This window comes from Rhizophagus irregularis, chromosome 1 (assembly GCF_026210795.1).
Source record: "Rhizophagus irregularis chromosome 1, complete sequence".
Lineage (NCBI taxonomy): Eukaryota > Fungi > Glomeromycota > Glomeromycetes > Glomerales > Glomeraceae > Rhizophagus > Rhizophagus irregularis.
The window spans coordinates 7,601,989-7,621,781 of NC_089429.1; the positions used below are offsets into that span (position 1 = coordinate 7,601,989).

Sequence of the window (19,793 nt, forward strand, 5' to 3'; positions counted from 1 at the left end):
TGAAAAGACTCTTTATTTATTTTGAGTAATTTAATTAATAATTAAATACATTTAAGAATTAAATATTATTTAATGTTTATTTGAATAGATTACATTGAGCTAATTATTTAATAAAACTATTACCCCACTTGAACGAATTCGTAATGGTGATAACTATTTACATTTATGGTGATTCATCAGAAAATATTCTGATTTAATTAATATTTACTGAGATTTTCGAGTTTTTGGTATAGTTGTGATATTATGCACATAACCCTTTGCTTTCCGGCTTGACTTCATGGTACAGAATCTAATAATTTTGTGAAGCGATCGAACAAAACAAAAAAACAAATCCAAATTCTGACTAAGATGCTTCACAAAATAAGAAGTAAATCATTGATAATTGAGAACTGAAGGAAAAAACTCGTATGGCAAGGTATATGGACGTATATACTGGATTGTTTTGTTTCTCAAGGATAGTGTCGCCCTTTTATTAATCCTGTACACGAATCGGCTCGGATTTATCACCTTCGCATCGCACGTCCGATGGATTTAATAACAGTTGAACGTAAACATTATTCAAAACGACATCAAAGAAAAATGCATGAAAATGCTTATATAATTTTTCCAATTTCTTTAGCCTCTACTATGTAACACGTAGTAAGAGATACTCTTGATCCACCAAATCTGAGATCAAAAGTGTTTGGTGTGTATCGAGAAAAATTTATGAGTTGAAGGGTAGTTTATTATAACTCTAGTTACAAGGAGAATTCTAAATAGGAAGTAAAACATTTAAGATTATTGTAAATAATCTGGAGAGATTAGACGAAGTCGCATAGTATACAAAATTCACTCACAAAATCAATCTATGAGGACAGGAACGATCATTAATAATTCAGATCATCGCTGTACTAAAATTCATCATTAATGATATTAGTTACTTTAAGCACTAAATGCTCAATCACTGAAAAGGATGAAGATAAAATTGATGCAACAAATACCGTACACTTCACCTATAGAATAATACTTTTCCGATCAAGGATTATGAGTATACCTATTTGCTGGGAAATTATATTGGAAAAACAAAGAATTGGGACGTACTATATAGAACGTACACTTTCTCTAAAAAGATGCAAATAATGATTGGTAATATTTTTTTTCTCACCCATTAGCGAACATGAGATAATAATTAGTATTAAATACATCAAAGAATCTTTACAAGAGCGAAGTAATCATGGGAGATTATAGTAATTCAATTGTTGAATGGGATGAAACTTAGAAGACCATAGAGTAGTTACTTCAAAGAAAAGATGGCAACGAGAATTTTATTATGTGAGGACTTAATCTGAATAAAAGGCTTATATACTATTATATTAGAACGTGATTAGACACGTGAAGATTCACAAAAAAAATATTAATGTGAAAAAAAAATCAATACAATCAATGCGAAAGAAATCAATATGAAAAAATTCACGCGAATTTTTTTTTAAAAAAAATCAATGATTAAAATAATATAGTAAATATGGTAATGTATCGGTAATGGACTGATAGCAGCAGCTTCTAATTCTTTTAACAATCATATATGCACGTTTGGTCTATTTCTTCGGATGCTACATATTACATATTACCAAATTGAAAAATGGACGAGAACAAGATCTGAAGGTTTGCCGATTGGCGTTAAAACGTGAAGTAGGAATATTATCATTATCTATTAAAAATGGTATTGGGACAAAATAATGGATTTACAAATAATTTATTAAGAGTTTAATTTGAAGGTAATCAATCAATTATTAAGGCAATCTCTGTTTAATTTGGCCTAATCATATAGTAATTTAACCTATAATAATATTTAAACTAATGATAAAATCTCCTAAGATTAATTTATAATTTCATGCTTCAATTATAGGTTTGCATTTAATACCATCAGAAGAAGATCGTGTTGATAATCATCTAACTTGATAATGTGTAAAAGTTGTTCTTTAAATATAAGGAAATGGACCGCCAAAAATAGGGGCAAAAGAATTATCAATTATAGAAAAGAAGAAGTTATGAGAGTATCTAATGAAATGGCCGTGGTAGGTTTAAAATATGTATTATTGCGATAGTATAGAAATAAATCATATTTTGATTATAATTTTATCTTCAATAACGCGAACAGGTGGATGCATGAGTTCTTCCTACCCCAACAAATCATTATCACCCATCATCAAAGAGAGAATCGTGTCCGACCTACATACAGATGGAACTTGGAAATTACGTGATTAGTCGCACATACGAGCACACGAAAATCAAAAATGATACGAAAATTGATGCGATTAATTACGTTAGAAGTGAGGATGCTGAGAAAATTGACGATATAAAAATTTAATCATGATAGTGATGAGGAATAGTGAAAGTACGTAATGCAAAATATTTACGAAATTATAAGAATAATTATCCTACTCTTCAGAATGTATTTCAATGTTCTAGATATAAGTAAGGATTTGACTAATGATGATCGAAAGGACAATAATATCGATAGGGCAATTTTACAGTACTTAATCACTAGTACTCACGCCACGAAGGTATGATGGTAGAGGAATTGTTACGAAAATTTAATATGAAAGTATTAATAAAAAAAGTTTAATTTGCGTTAGAAGTTGTGCATTATTTGATCGTAAGGATATGCAGATTGTTTGGCAAACGTCAATTTTATGTAATAAAATGAAAAAAATCAAATTTATTAGAGTATATATAATATGTAACAATAAATTTTTATGAAACAAATCGAAAATAAAAATTGTAAATAATAGAAATACAGTAAATGTTATACAATTATAATATTAGAGAGTCATTACTTGTTATTGATTATGTTTAAGACGTAAAATTTCTTTTTTTTTTTTAGTAAAACGAGAAATACTTTATTAAATGTATGATAAAGAACATACAAACATATAAAATAAATCAGGACCTATTCGGTACCTCCTTCAATTCCAAAACCTTTATCCATACGATGAAGTTGTTGTACCCTTACCTATTACATGAAGAACAAAATGTCTGTATGTAAAAATTAAATTAAGAACTATCGGTTTACCCTTTTCTATCTAACTAAGTTAACACATTCCATCTATACTATCCTATAAACTATAACTATCGCGAACCTAAAAATTTTTTTACGTGCAAGCACGTGACTTGAGAATAAAGAAAAGGTTACTACTACCAATCTAAAAAACAAAAATGAGTCTAATACGAATCCCACTACTAATTCCGCGTCCATCAGAAGCTCCAGAACGGAAATTTCCGGAAAAAGCTTCTTGAATACTGTACAACATGATCCATCAATTACTTACCCTTTACAACAACACGTACCCAATATTACGTTAACTGCATTCACAATTTAAGAGTCCCTACGACCCTACCTATGAAGCATGTAAGAAACCTACTACCAGGTTTCTTTCCCTCACGTCTCTTCTTTACCACTTTCCGTTCTTCTGCACAAGAGGAAGTTCCTGTCTATCACTCATCTATCTTCATTGTTAAGAGGCGAAATCAGCAAAGGAAGAGATAATCATTCACATATTAAAAAATTTGGATACTTACAGAATACCTCTCACAAACTTTCTTTCAACAGTTATATGACATTTCAAAATTGTCAGATTGAATAAAAGCCTTGAGATGACACTTGGTCGCATCATTATCATCAGTTCTTAAAACTGCTATGATTTCTTTGATCATGTAATCATGAGCCAGACGTTCTGTAGAATCATGTACGTAGGTAATAGTTGCAGACATGGTGGGAATTTTGTTAGCAAAATGATGGTAATCAGAATTTTTTTTCTCATGAAAAAAAAAGTGGCTTCGCAATGATCATTAACCAAATGAGAAATCCATTTTACTAGTTTCACCAATTTTTTTTAAAAAATCAGCCCAATGAAACCAATGAAATGACATAAATTTACTTTTACATTTACGAAATAGGTAAGAAAAATAAAATTATATAATATCATATGAAAAAAAAAGATGAAGAAAGAAAAAAAATACTTTTACTTCTAGAAGTAATTCAAGTAATTTCAAAAAAAAAAAAACTGCAACCCGCGTCGGGTGTAACGGAGGTTAATCTATATTTGGTGTTTTAAACTCATGGTAAAAAAATAATAACAAAATTACATGATTTAAAATTGTAGGACAAATGGACAATGCGCAGGAAATACAAAATAGGAAAAACATATCAAGTTTTTTATACTACTACGATAAGATGAGTGATAATCGGAGTTTTAATCAAAGAAAAAAAGCAAATTCAATGAGAGAAAATATTTTAATTAATGTAAGTTTCAGTCATTTTTTTTTAATATGATATTTATGATATTTAATGAAAAAAGATATAAATTTTTTTATTCCAGTTTTTTTTTTTTTCAATAAATTCGATAATAAAAATATAATTTATTTCAGCTTTTAGAATATTTTAATTAAATGTAGTCATTTTTTTTAATATGATATTTTTTTTATTATTTCAATTTTTTTTTCGATAATTTATAATTTTTATAAAAATAAAGGAGGTTGCAATTTAAACACGAGAAAAAAAATCTATTTTGGATTAAAAGCATGATTTATTTATTTACATCTGAAATTTTGCGTAACATGCGTTAAAAAAAAAATATGATTTTATAAAATGAAAAAAATATCGATTCATAAAGACCATGTAGACCACAACCAAAAAAAGAGTATACATTGCAAATGTTTTGTTGATCGATTACCTGGGACTGGGGAGTTTATGGGTCACTTTATTTTAAAAAATATAAAAAAAATTGTAACACAAAATATTAGAGGTACAATTGATTACCAAATAGATTAAAGTTATTGTCTTTACGATAATATACTTCGGAACTATAACATTTTTAAAAAAAAAAGAATTCTGAGCAAATTAACTCAAAAAATTTTAAGGGAAATGATTCTCCGAAATGTATTAGTAGTTTTCACTGGTTCGGGGACGAAAGAATTTTACGTTCAGATAATAATAAATGTAAAGACAATGATGAAACAAAAAAATTTTATGTTATTTTCGTAATTTTGATTATTAATTTAATAATTTCGGTGTCCATTGTTCAATATATAAAAGAAACATGTCAGGGTGCAATTCTATAATTAAATTACTAAAAAAAAATCCTATTTTTAAAGAAATACCAATTATATGAAATATTTCAAATCTCTTGTTAATCTCAAATTTTGATTCGTAATTTTTTTATATTAATTATTTGTCCATTTTACCTTTTTTTTTGAACTATAATTGAATTTTTTATATTTGATAAACAACAATATTAAACAATAAAATATTAAACAAATTTGTATTATATCTAAAAAAAAAAATTATTATTTTTTTTTTTAGACCTCTTAATCATTACATTATTATTATTTAATTGAAAAAAAAATCATTCTTTCAAATCGGGTATGATCATCATCTCAATACTTAAATATCCCCCGCCTCAAACTCAAAAAAAAAAAAAAAAAAATTAAAAAATTAAAAAATTAAAAATTTTATCCACTTTATACACTTTATAAAAATTTATCCACTTTATAAAATTTTATTCACTTTATAAAATTTATTCACTTTATCATAATGTCTAGAAAATCCGGTTATTATAAAAAATGTAACAACGATCAAATTAATCCTCCTCGTGAATGGAAAAACTTTGCTGAATTGAAATTCAGAGTTAGTAATTTTAATCCTAGCGCTACTATATCTGATATAAAGGATGCTTTTACTACTTATTGTAATGTTTATAGAGTAAAAATTGAAGAAGTTAATTCTGAAAATTTAATTGCTTGTATCATAATCAAGTACGTATTTTTTTTACATTTATTCTTTTTCAACCCTTTAAATTATCATTTACTTATCTCTTTAAAAATATTTATTTAATTAGACCTTTACCCGCTTATGCTTTCTGGAATCGTAAAGTACGCTTTCATGGAAGAATTTTACAACTCGATTATCAAGATGATACTAGTTCTAGTAATTCTGATACTTTCACTGATTATAATACTGTTGGAAATCGAAAGTCAAAATTTCTTTCTGCTGAAAGTTTAGAAATGGGTGATTATTCACTACCTGGTGTTTTTGTATCTGAGGCTAAATTTACTCAATCGGTAGAATTTTTTATAAATTATCAAACACGAAAAATAATTGTGGAATTTGGTCTTGATCAGCACACTCTTAAGCTTGAAATCAATTTTAAGGATATAATTAATGATATTCATTCTGAGCTTGACGCTTCTCAACAAACTTCTCGTGGTTTTATTACTATAGAAAGTAAATATCCCGCAACATATTGGGTATTAAAAAAGAAATCATCAAAATATGATGTTAATTGGTGTATTGATGATTCTTGGAATCGAATCACTGAAATTCATACAAAAATTAAAAAAGGTGGTGTTCGTTATTATAAAGATAATGAAGAACCTGGTAAATGGCTCGTCTTTAGAATAACTTTTGATTTGGATCAAATTGGTAGAAATTCCATTGAAGGTCTTGGTCGTTTTAAAGAATTAATTGAGAATGCCGCTGAATATAATTTGGCTCCTAGAAATTCAAACATTAGAAATTGTTCATTAAAAATTGTTAGAGGACCTGGTTTACGTAGTAATCATTTTAGGACCCGTACATTGTTAACATTTGAAGTTGATTATATGGTCGAATGTAATATTTCTTTTAATTACCTTAATGAGTATAACCTTTGTGATGAATTCTTTTCTTTATTATCTCAACAACCTACTAGAGTCTCTCTTGATATTTTGGAAGGTATTTATTCAAGGAAGAAAAGGATCTATAATCCTTTAACATATTTACTTTCGGAATTGGAGAATTTTAAATATAAATTAGATAATGGAGCTAAATATATACCATATTATTGTGATATGGTGCATGAAGTTGTTATAACTTCTACTACATATTATGTTTTACCTCCAACAATGGAAATTTCTAATAGGGTGATCCGTCAGTTTCGTAATACGGAAAATCAATTTTTACGTGTCCAATTTGTAGATGAGGCTTTAAGTAAAATCAAGTCTTCTTTATCTGATAGTGATACTTCTAACGATGCTTTATATAATAGAGTTTATCGTGCTTTACGTGATGGTATTAATATTGGTAATAGGCACTACGAATTCTTGGCTTTCTCTTCTAGTCAATTAAGAGATCATAGTTGTTGGTTTTTTTCATCAACTAGTAGTTTAACTGCTGATATGGTTAGAGGTTGGATGGGTAATTTTTCAACAATTAAAAGTGTATCAAAATATGCTGCCCGAATGGGCCAGTGTTTTTCAAGTACTCGTGCTATTCAAAAGCTACCTATTAATGACATTAAAGTAATTCCTGATATAGTTAGGAATGGTTTCAATTTTTCTGATGGGGCAGGGAATATCTCTTTTTCTTTAGCAAGGAAGATTGCTCGTGATTTAGATTTAAATACTATTCCAAGTGCATTTCAATTTAGAATGGCTGGGTATAAGGGTGTTTTATGTCAGTCAGCTCATGTAAAAAATAATAAACTTCAAGTTCGTCCTAGTCAACATAAATTTGAATCAAATCATAATGAGTTGGAAGTTGTCAGAAGTTCTACATTCATCTCAGCATATCTTAATCGTCAGGCGATTACATTATTGTCCGCATTAGGAATTCCTGATGAAGTATTTATTGATTTAAAAGATTTACGAGTTAGGGAATTGGATAAAATGCTTGAAAGTGAACATACGGCGTTGGAAGTTTTACAAAGGAATGTTGATGAATATGGAATTTCAACCTCACTTGCTGATCTTGTCAAAGCGGGATTTTTAAGAAATAATGATCATTATTTAATGAATTTGATATCATTATTTCGTATCATGATGCTAAGGGACATAAAGAAAAAAGCAAAAATTCGCATTGATAAAGGGGCATTCTTATTAGGCGTCTTGGATGTTACCGATACTTTACAAGAAAATCAAATTTATTGTTGTATATCTGACCCAGGTAATCCATCTAATCAAAAGGTAATAACTGGAAGGTGTATTGTATATCGAAATTCCTGCTTTCACCCAGGAGATATACGTATAGTTACAGCTGTAAAATGTAAGGCCTTAAGTCATTTAGTAGATGTAATAGTATTCCCATCCCTTGGTTATCGTGATATTCCTAGTGAGTGTAGCGGTGGGAATCTAGATGGTGATGATTTCACGTATGTATCTTTATTTCTCATTGTTTAAAACTTTGAAGTTGTTTAAGTTATTGACAAATTTTTTTTTTTTAATTTTAATTTAGTATAATATATGATGAGCGTTTAATCCCTATTAAGGCTTATGAGCCTATGAACATCAATCAGAATAGAAAACCAAGAATGTTAGAGAATGAAGATGAGAATGAGGATGAAATTCAAAGTGTAACGATAGAAGACATCAAAAAATTCTTCGTAAACTATCTGTTTTCGGACAAACTCGAATTGATCGCGAACGCTCATTTAGCGAAAGCAGATTCTTCCGATGTTGGTGCATTAAATGGGAAATGTATACGTCTGGCACAATTACATTCTGGTGCCGTAGATTACCCTAAAACGGGAACACCACCAGTATTTCCACCTGAACTTCGCGCTGATGAATTTCCAGATTTTATGGAAAAATCTGATAAAAAATCATATAAATCAAATAAAGTTCTGGGTATTTTATATCGCTCTATTAATGTATCAGAAGAGTATACCCCTTTAAATGTAAAAAATTTCGATAAAAGATTATATGCAGATGGGTTCGAAGAATTTTTAGATGATGCAAGAAAGTTAAAACGAGAGTATGATGCTAACATAAGAGGACTCATGAATCAATTCGGAATTAATAATGAAATTGAAGTAACAAGTGGATATATCGTGAATACTATTACGAATATCGATAAAAAGAAACCTCGCGATGTAACCAAATCTGTGATGGAAGCGTTAATTCCAATTAAACGACATTATAAAAAATTATTTGACCAAGAATGGGAATCTAATAAGGATCATAGTAGGGTGGAATCTAAAGCAAGCGCTTGGTATTTTGTGACATATCATCCTTCTGAATTGGATGTAGACCCATCTAAGAGGATGTTTTCATTTCCTTGGATAGCATATGATGTACTGTGTGGAATTGCAAATAGAAATAGTCGTAAAATTCATGTGTCCATGGAACTCATGGACTTTTTTGGACCTTGTAATTCAAAATGTAGCTATAATCTTGATGAAGGCCAAGATTTAATTTCTTGGTTGTAAATTATTTTTTTTATAAAAAAAATAAATAAAATTTTTATGATTAAATATTTTAAATATTTTAAATATATATATATATATATTTTTATTTTTTAAATATTATCAATTATAAAGTTCGCGATCATAATTAAACTTTGTTCAATAATGCCGGCCTGATCTAAACCCGATAAAGTCTGTCAAATTTTTGTCGAAGTTTGACGCTAACGTAAAACATAACAGATAACATGATGCAACATATAATTTGTAATTAATATAAATATTATGAATTTTTTATTTTATTTAATTAATTACTTACATTTATCCATAACGGTACCGATTCTATTTTGTATATAAGTCAAATTGGAAAAAAAAAACGCTTTAAAAAAAAGGAAAATCTTTAAAGTGGAAGGGGGCCTTGTAGAACGAATTAATAAATTTAATAAAACTAATATTATATAATAACTTTCTTTTGTTTTATATGGGTATATCTTTACTGAGTCCGATCCGATGATCTTTCTGACAAGCTAATACAAGAAAAAAAAAAATGTATATCGTCATGTAAATCCGATCAAAAATCACAGGACTCAGAACAGTTAACTCGAGTCCGATGGTAGCGAAGTCCGATCAAAGTTTAAATTCGGTCTGCATCAAAAAATTCATATGACTGTGCTAAAAATTTATTACAAAATCTACAACAAATTAGTAAAAAAAAAAAAAATTTTTTTTTAACAACTCTGAATAGCAAAAAAAAACAATCAATCCCAAGTAATTTTAAGCGAATAACCGCATAATCCGATGATCCGGACATGACTGTATTAAAAATTGACATGACTGGACTAAGAAGGATCATCGGACCGGACACCGTAAGTCATAACCTCTTTTGTATTTCTCCCTTTAATTGTATATTTTGGATTGTATATTTTGTGAATAAATAAAATATATTGGATGGATCAAATTCTTCATTTGTGATTCAAATTATTATTTAGCGAATTTTGAATCTAATGATATTGTTACAGTACAAGACACGAGAGGAAGACAGACTTACTAATTTATTAGTCACTTAAGTCAATACACGATGGTAATATGATCGATATAATGCTTTAATACAATGATTGCCCTAATAAATTAAAATAAATTGACTAATTTGTATACGTTTTCCTAACAATTGTAGCAAATAATGCACCACCTCTAACGCAAATTGCTGATCCACAACTTTTTTTTATTAATACTTTCATATTAAATTTTCGTAACCAATTCCCAAACCTAAGGTGAAAATGATAAGATGATTTTTTTTCCAAAAAAAGTATCAGATAATTTTATTTATACAAACAAAAAAATTTCTACTCTTTCGACTCTTGATACAAAAAAAAAAAAGATTTTTTTATTTATGATCCAGAAATCCTAATCTATATTCGCTAGTATTCTAAGAAATAAGAACACTAAAATTTTTTCCTATTTTGGTTAAGCAGATCCAAAATTTCATGGTAATTACTTTTAAAAGAATTGTAAGACAATGCGCAGGAAATACAAAATAGGAAAAACATAAGGTTTTTTAAAACTACGATGAGTGATTATCGGAGTTTTAAATCAAAAAAAAAAAAATACAAGGTGCATGAATTCGATATAGAAAATATTTTTAATTAATCTAAGAAGGTTCTTTATTAAGTATGAGAGTGGATTTTTTTTATTAGTCATTCTTGCATTCCAGGAAAAAATTTCATTTTTTTTAATAAAAAAAAAAGATTTTTTCATTTGATATTTAATTTTTTTTTTGATAATAATAAAATAAAGGAGGTTGCAATTTAACATGGGAAAAAAATCTATTTTGGAAATTTTTTTTTTTTTAGAAGCATTTGTTACTTCAGTCATCTGAAATTTTGCGTAACATGCGTTAAAAATTTTTTTTATTTTTTTTTAAAAAAAATATATATATATATATATATATATATATAAAAGCCATCGAATTCATCGAATTCATAAGAGTGGGAGATCACAACCAAAAAAGAGCAAGTGTTTTGATGATCGTTTACCTGGGAGTTTATCTGTTTATGGGGTCACTTTATTTTAAAAAATATAAAAAAAAATTGTAATACAATATTTTAAAGAGTACAGATACAGATTATCAAATAGTTGTCTGGTTTTTACTCTACGATAATCAAGAAAAATTCTAAAGTTTATTATAACAGAAAACATAGCTTTATAAAGATGGCAAAATCTAAAGAAGAAATGGAAATAGTAGAGAACATTTGGTATACAAGTTAAAGAAATACATCTGGAATAGGAGGAATAGGAGGTGTGATAAAGTAGTCGAGATTGAAAAAGACAAGGAAAGATAAATTATGGGTTTTATAGTGACGGATTAGAAAATTTCGAAAAACAACAATAACGGATGATAAAATAAAAAACATTACACATACATTTTAGAAAATAAAATAGTAGAAACAGCATTTGATAAACAGATCTCATGATAACAATTGGAGCAATACGTATAAAGTACTTTTAGCTAACTCCAATAGTAATAACGTATTGTGTTAATAGGTAGATTTAAAAGTACTAACTTTAAACAACTAATAAAGAAATGCGTGTTATTAACAAAAAAAAAATTCCATACTTCAATAATTACTTTGTACCTAAAATTCTCCTTAATTGAAAGTTCTTCATGTCCTAAATAAATACATTGATGAATTAAATCTATGAAGATAAAATTTTCGTCAAACCTGAAATAATGTATCGCGTAACCGGAATGAAGATGCATTTGAGTCATGTTGATTGAACTTCTTCCAGAGATCACGTGATCTTTTTTTTTTACACCCTCGCTCTTACTATTTATTTGAAAGACAGTTAGTTTTTTCGAGTAGGTGAAATCACTTTGTTTTTCTGGGTGCCGTTAGGTAGTTCTTCTTATTATTTTAATACCATGGTCGGATCTGTGGGATCTATCATATCGACGTAAAATTTGATCGTGATTTCCGATCGTTTCTAATGTTACACGGTGGAATTTTTACATTATAACACAATTTTTTTATTCGAATTATTTGAGAAAAACTTTTTTTTATTAATAAATTTATAGAATGTCAATATATGCTATACTAAATATAATTCATCTGAAATGCGGGATAACTCCTCCATATTAATACCTCAATATCCCCGCCCTATATAAATGTCAATATGCTATACTAAATATAATCAATTTTAAAATGGGGAATAATTCCTCCATATTAATACCTCCCCATGTATCTAAATATAATTTCATTTTTAATATGGAGAATAATTCCTCCATATTAATACCAATGCCCCGTCCAACCCATAATTACCATAATTATTGTCTTTAGGTTGAGGTTGAACTTGAGGCATGGGTCAAACTGAGATTATGCAATATCAATAAAAAATTATTAATAAGTAAAATGTAAGTAAAAAGGAATCTTAAAAGATGAAATTAATAAATAATAATGATAAAATTATAATAAGATACTTACACAATAAAAGAATATAAATATATATTTAAACAAATTAATTCGTAATTAAATTTATTTTTTAAATACTGAATTAATTTGTAATTAAATTCATTTTTTAAATAATGAATTTTATTATTTAATTGTGCCATAATAAGTTGCAGTGGACTGGCAAATTGGTAAATATTCATTTTTTGATATTTTATTATTAGGAATTTATTTAAACGGTTCATTTTTTTTTTGGTTTGGAAAATTTTGGAATTCAAGTCTTATTTAAAAGAAAAATATTTGACGCGAAATTTTTCTTTTTTTTTTTGGTTCTTTTTGTAATAAAAATTATTAATAAAAAGCCATGAAATTTCCAATAAAAGAAATTTACCATACGGAAATATGGCTGTATTAGGGCAATGCAAGTGTGATCAATTGATCGACCCGATTTCGTGATTTTTTATCTTGTTGATACCTTTACCTATCTACCCTATCTATCGCACTACTAGCGCCTGATCCGCTGATCGTACTGTATAAGCCATAAAAACAACAGCCCTATTTTGCGTATTTATTATTATTATTATTTTATTTATTCATTATTTAATCCCTATAAAAATTTTATTTTTTATTCCATATGTTCACGAAATTTAAAGCCTCAAAACTAGAGGTAGAGATCCGTTGTTTGAACGGATATTAATAATTTTAAAGATCGTTAAAATTTGTAGATAGTGACCCGCAGATTAGCGGGTAGTCATTAAGCCATCATCTATAATGACAAAGTTTTAAAAATTTATTTTCGTAATGTTGTAGTAATTGATTTAAGAATTTTAATATCCGGATAAACGTATATCCAAAGTGAAAATTGTGTATAGCGAATCTATTGCTATATATAAAATCGAAATAAAGTTTTTATGATTAAAAAACATCAATTCCGCAAAGAATATTTATTTATCCAACTGAAGATTCAAACGGATAACGGATCCAGCCTCTACTCAAAACATGAAAATTATCCAAGTTGCCTTTTAGTTATTCTTCCGTAAATATATCATAAAATAATTTTTGTAAATTAATTTATGATATACGTAAGTACTGATGTGATGAGATTTTATCAAAAGAAGTGGCTTTATGAGCAGGCGAAACTATTTTTTCAGAATCAGAAAATTTCATCGGAAACTCTAATTTGGAAATTGATGTACGAAGCAGATCGATAATGCGTTGATTTCACATTTTCACGTGATGATCTGTCAGCCGTCGGATCGGATCGATCATACATTTATTGTCCGGACTCCGGAGAGGTTAGCATTAGACGATTTTGTTGGCAATGATTTTCCTTCCTTCACATATCAGCCTGTAACATTTGTTCCGTGGCTTAGTTCACGTTGAAACTTAAAATAAAAATAAAAATACCTTCTTTGTAACACTGATGATTTCAAAACACCGCTTATTTTATTTGGTGATACAACTTGCTATTTTTTATGTTGTAATAAAAAAATATACTGAGTAAATAAACGCGACGGACTTTAACGGTTTCCGTTTTCCTAGTAATAACTGTTAACTCATGAGATAGATGTTTATACAACGTCGGGAATATACAATTCAGACAATCCAGTTGATATTCAATCGGTCTATTGCAAATAAACGCGATAAAGACAATAAATACTGGCAGTTAAGAGTTACAAAAATCTTTATTTTCAAAAATTAAAAATTATTAACTAACATACAGTATACAGTAAATTCGGAACAATAAACCTTTTTTAATACATAAAGTGTTAAGATGAACCCTGAATGTGACGTAGCTAGTAATTACTATAAGTTATAACTCTAAGCAGATCATAAATTTGCGCTTTAGTGGGTAAAGACTAAAGATAAACAATAAATACAAGTTATCTAAAAAATTTAAGATCATTTGCCATATCTCTAATATAATTCGAGAAAAATATTTTACATTTTTATTAGAGACATTTAACAGTAATTGTCCGGAAGGACTATATGTCTACGCACTATGAAAAATGATCGATCACGTGTCCCGGAATTCCAAGGCGTTATGCCAGTGATGTGGCGGGACAGTGTCCCACAAAATTTTAATGTCCTGTCCAAGTCCAATTTCATTTGTCCCATCCTGTCCCGTCCAAAACATTGTCCAATTTATTAATATTATATATAAATCATATATCCTCTTATAATGAATTTTTGTCCTGGACATCAACAACATCTTGTCCAAGTCCTGGACTGTCCTGTCCTGTCCGATCCAAGGACATGTCCCAGTCCCAGTCACAACACTGCGTTATGCTGCTAATGAGTAGAAAATCGCTACCATTCTTGATATATGTTAACATCTTTATTTATTATGATACCTCGATCCGGACTTACAACGGTTCCCGTTTCCTAGTAATTAATACAAAGAAAAATTAATAACCAGATAATTTTGAATACTGTATTCATGATCGTTTACTAAATGGTCAAAATTTAATTTTCTTATATCAAAGCATATTATAATCAAAACAAAACATTTTATGGAATTAGAAACTTTAGCGTTAGACGTTAGTCACATTTAGATTACTCTATATAAATTAATTTGAATTGCGTAAAGTATATCATGTCTTCGACAGATTGGAATCATTTTTGTTGGAATTTTCGCTAAAATTTGATCGTTAGATTTGTTGATCTCAGTGCGAAACGACGGGCTGTTTCTCTTTGTAATAAAATAAAATTATTTTAATCCCCTTCTGTTTTATGCATGGTTTAGGATGTTCTCAAGTATGGAACTGCATCTACAGACCATCTTTTTTTTTTTTATAGAACTGCTGATTGGCTAAAATTTAACATTCCGTCGATACTTGAGTTGATCTATGTTAACAGTTAACTAATCTGTGCGATATCGTAATGATTAGTTCAATATATGGGCGGACTTGTAGCAAAAGGGGGGGTTTGGCCAAAATTTTTTTTTTTGAAATTTTATTTTAATTATATATAACTTTATTTAACCTTTCAGAAAAAAAAAATTTTTGTTTATAATATATTAATAAAAAAATTTTTTATTTAAGAATTTGCAAATTTTGTATTTTTCTATTATTGCATTTAACAAATAATATAGATGCTTTAGAAAAAAACTAATGCTTTTAATGAATTCCTTGCAAAAATTTACCCTAGTTTGCAAAAAATTGATTTTAAAAATCTTTAAAAATGATGGAATAAATTATAATTTATTAAATTAACCAATAATATTAAAGTTCGATTTTTTTCGAAATCACGTGATTGTCCGAGCCCCACCTTTTGCTATAAGTCCGCCCATATAGCGAAAAAAAAAAAATTTAAATACTTCATGATAAAACTTCTAAAATTCTAAATCTTTAAAAGAACAATTTTTTTTAATATAAGAAAGTAAAGACAACTTACCTAAATTTGAACCGCATTGACTATTGACCTAATATTTTATAAAAATCTCGTTTACTCGTATTACAGAACGAAATCGTAATCGAGTTTTTTTCGTCTGCATAGAATGAACATTTTTTTTTATTTTAATTATTTGTTTAGTTTTATATATATAATTGATGTGAAATTATGTTTACTGGTGGTAATTCGAGGTGTATCACGGATCAAATTTATTATTTTTATTTGAATGAATAAAAAAAATACTTATTAACTTGGAAAGATAAATTTAAAACTTGAACAATTTTTTAATCTTTCTAGATTTATTAAATTTTAAATAATGAATGAATACGCAAAAATTAAATTTTATTATATTTGATTTAAAAATAATTATAATAATCCAAATAGACGAAAATATTTAAATACTAAATCCATATCTTTGACGAAAAGTCCCTTCGCAGAAATGGCTTCAGCGAAATGTCCTTCGGCAAAATGGCCATTCGGGAAAGTGTACATTAATGTAAGATAATTTTTATTGCATTTCTTTGTTCATAGTATGTACAAATATAAATTTTCGTTCTTTATTTGTCGGTAGTAACTCATATGGATCGATTTCTATAGAAGGTCAAGTGTTGTTGAGGTACTCAATATAGATATAGAAAAATATCGACCCGTCACCCGTCAAAAATTCTGGAAAAACTCCGATAAATGATCATTTTTCTGAAAATTGTTTATAAGGTATGTGACAGATTCGGATAATTTTGAGAAATATATTTTTGATTTATAAGAACTTGAAGTATATTGGAAAGAACTGAAGTAGTCAAAATAATGAGCTCTACAAATATTTTCCAATATCGGATTAAGAAGTAATGGTAATTTATCCAATATCAGATAAAGAAGTTGTGGAAAACTTTTTACTATTCTTATTTTTAATGAGTAAGAGGATTAGGGTAAGTGGACCTTATAAAAAATTTTTGAGAAAAACTAGAAAAATGATTATTTATAAGATAATGAATTAAAGATAAACGAATTAGGTTTTATAGTCTGATAAAGTATTTTCCCCTTCTACTATTCGATTATTAACTAATTTAAGAGATCATTTCTCCACCTTTTGCTATTCACTCTTAACTGTTCTATTCCCCATTCCACAACTGCATCCTTTCTGTTTAGATAGTTCAATAGCCTATATAATTGGAAACCAGCCCCGATTGTTGCTTCCATTGGTTTAAGCTATCTACAATAGGAAACATAGTCGAAAACCAGCAATTTAGCCTCTTTGCATCGGTTTGTTGCTTCCATTGTTTAAGCTATTTACAATAATTTACATAATTGGAAACCAGCTTGTGTCACTTTCTTGTTTCCATTGTTTAAGAATGGCTCAGCATTATGCTAGAGGCATGATTAAGATTAAAGTAAAAGGAATGGGAATTGAAGGAATGAACAATTTATGACGAATGCGTGTATTTGATTTTGATTATTATTGTAAATGTAAATTTTTATGGATTACTCCCTTCTTATGAATTCCAAAGAGAGCAAATGTAATATCATCAGTTATATGAATACTTTCTCTCGTTATGTAAAAAAATGATAATATAAAATTAATGTAGGAATTAATTATTTTTGAGATGAACTGAAATGAATGAATTGTGCGAAAGAATTTGTTAAGATTAAAATGAGAAATGACAAGTATTGAGAAATGAACTAAGGAGGAATTATAAGAATGAATTTTTGAATAAATGCGCATATTTAATTTTTTGATATTTTTTTTATTTTTTTTTTTTGTAAAGAAAAAGTGAATTTTTCTGCCATTTCCAAGGAATTTTTCTGACCCTCCTTATAAGAAAAAAAATTTGACAATCACATGGTTTAATTTGGGCGTAAAAAAGGAAATGTTTCATAATTTTGAATAATTAAAATATAACATTAACGTAATTGTCGAATCAAAATATCAAGACCAATAAATGTATGTTACATATTATTACATAAAAAAAGATCATGTTTTTCCTTTTATGAATAAATATGTTATTGTTTTATATTAAAAATTTGTATACCAATTTTCAGTTTGCTTTTGTTAAATTTATGAAACAAAGAACTTCGGATTAAAATTCCGAATACGGTTCACGGAAGGTTCACATTTAGTTAATTAATATTCCCAAAAATATAAATTAAAAAAAAAATGTCTTTATGCTATACAAAAAGATGCATGATAAAGTACGAGTACGAAAAAAAAATCCTAAATAATTTGATTCGCTGAACTTAACTTTAATGGGCAAAGTTATCCTGTAAGTGGAATCATCTATGTATCGAAGGTTTGGTCTTGAACTGTAATAATTATCAGCAACCAATTACAATTATTTTAGAAATTTGAAGTTTTTTTTCTAAAAAAAGATTTTTTTTTGTTAACATAAATTAAATGATCCAATTTAACAAAATTTTCATAATATTTTAATATTTTGAATTATACAGAATTATTACACCACAATAACAAATTATGATCTACATATAAATGATAAATCTTTAATGTCCGTAACTCCAGCTGATTACCGATCTACAAAAAAATTTATATAGTATATATTATATATTATATATATTACTATGATAAAATAGTTAAAATTGCGTGATATAATTTTTTTTTTAAAAAAGAAAAGAATTTTTTTTTATTTGAGGAAAAAAAAATAATAATTTGTTTAATTTGTTCACATTGACTGTTTTTCTTTGATAAGATGCCTCATTTAGGTTCTTTATTTATTTTTCTTTTTTTTTTTTTTTAAAAAAAAAAAAAATTATCATAAACAAAAGATAACAGATGACCAATTCTGAAACGCCAACATACATCGAAGTTCTTAAAAATGAAAATAATTACTTTTTAATATTATTAATAAAATATTATTTAAAACCTATTAGAGTTAGAATCAAGTAAAATTAATTAACCTATTAAAAATTTTGATGCTTTTGTTTACATAATAAATTTATTGTAAAAAAATTTTTTAAGATCATGTAACAATTTTAACAATATTATTCGTTCACTTTTATGTTTCACATATGTTTGTAAACAATTATTCCATGATTAGATTAAAATAATCAATATATTTTATAATGAATAATTTTTTTTTAAATTACTTTTAAATCGTTCCTTTTACAGAAATTCATATCTTAAAAAAGTCTCATGAAATACGCCCTCGATGATCACATTGTTATACAGCATTTTTTTTAGCGTATTCATTTAGATGCCTAGAATAAACATATTGAACCTCCCTTCCTTCTATCGTTCAAACGCGAAAAAGGAAATCGCGTGATTCACGTGATATGATACCTGGCCAAGATTATGTTGGTTTGGCCAAAGGATCTGCAAATTTTGTTAAGGCATTATTAAACGAATTTGTATTTCATTCCGCGAGGACCGATTCACGTACATGAAATTTTATAAAAAAATCATCTAATTAAAGAATTTTAAATGCAGTTTTTAGTAATTTTATTAATTTTATTGTTTTCATAATTTTATTAACAGTTAATAAATTTATTGTAATTTTTATTATATATCATTAATATTTGTTTATTTATCGATGCGTTTCAAATTAGAATTTCCAATAAGAAAAAAATTCGATTTTTCGATATTTTTCATGTGACTTTATTTTAGATTTCCCCATCCACTCGATCGACAAAGAACCTTACACTTCATGCCTTAAGTTCTATCGGTTAGATTCTTTGTCGATCGGGTGGATGAGGTGCAAAGTTTCGAACCGAATTCATGAAGATAATTATGAAATAACTATGTGACAAAATAAAT

General features: G+C 27.5%; 1 protein-coding gene across 1 annotated transcript; it reads left to right on the forward strand.

Moving 5' to 3' along the window:
- Window positions 1-5,478: 5,478 nt before the first annotated feature.
- On the forward strand, window positions 5,479-9,274 carry OCT59_001514 (uncharacterized protein). The gene is made up of 3 exons (XM_025318434.2): window positions 5,479-5,793; window positions 5,877-8,165; window positions 8,249-9,274. Exons 1-3 carry the CDS (start codon window positions 5,573-5,575, stop codon window positions 9,219-9,221), a joined length of 3,483 nt encoding a protein of 1,160 aa, XP_025176173.2. The 5' UTR covers window positions 5,479-5,572; the 3' UTR covers window positions 9,222-9,274.
- The last annotated feature ends 10,519 nt before the right edge of the window (window positions 9,275-19,793 follow it).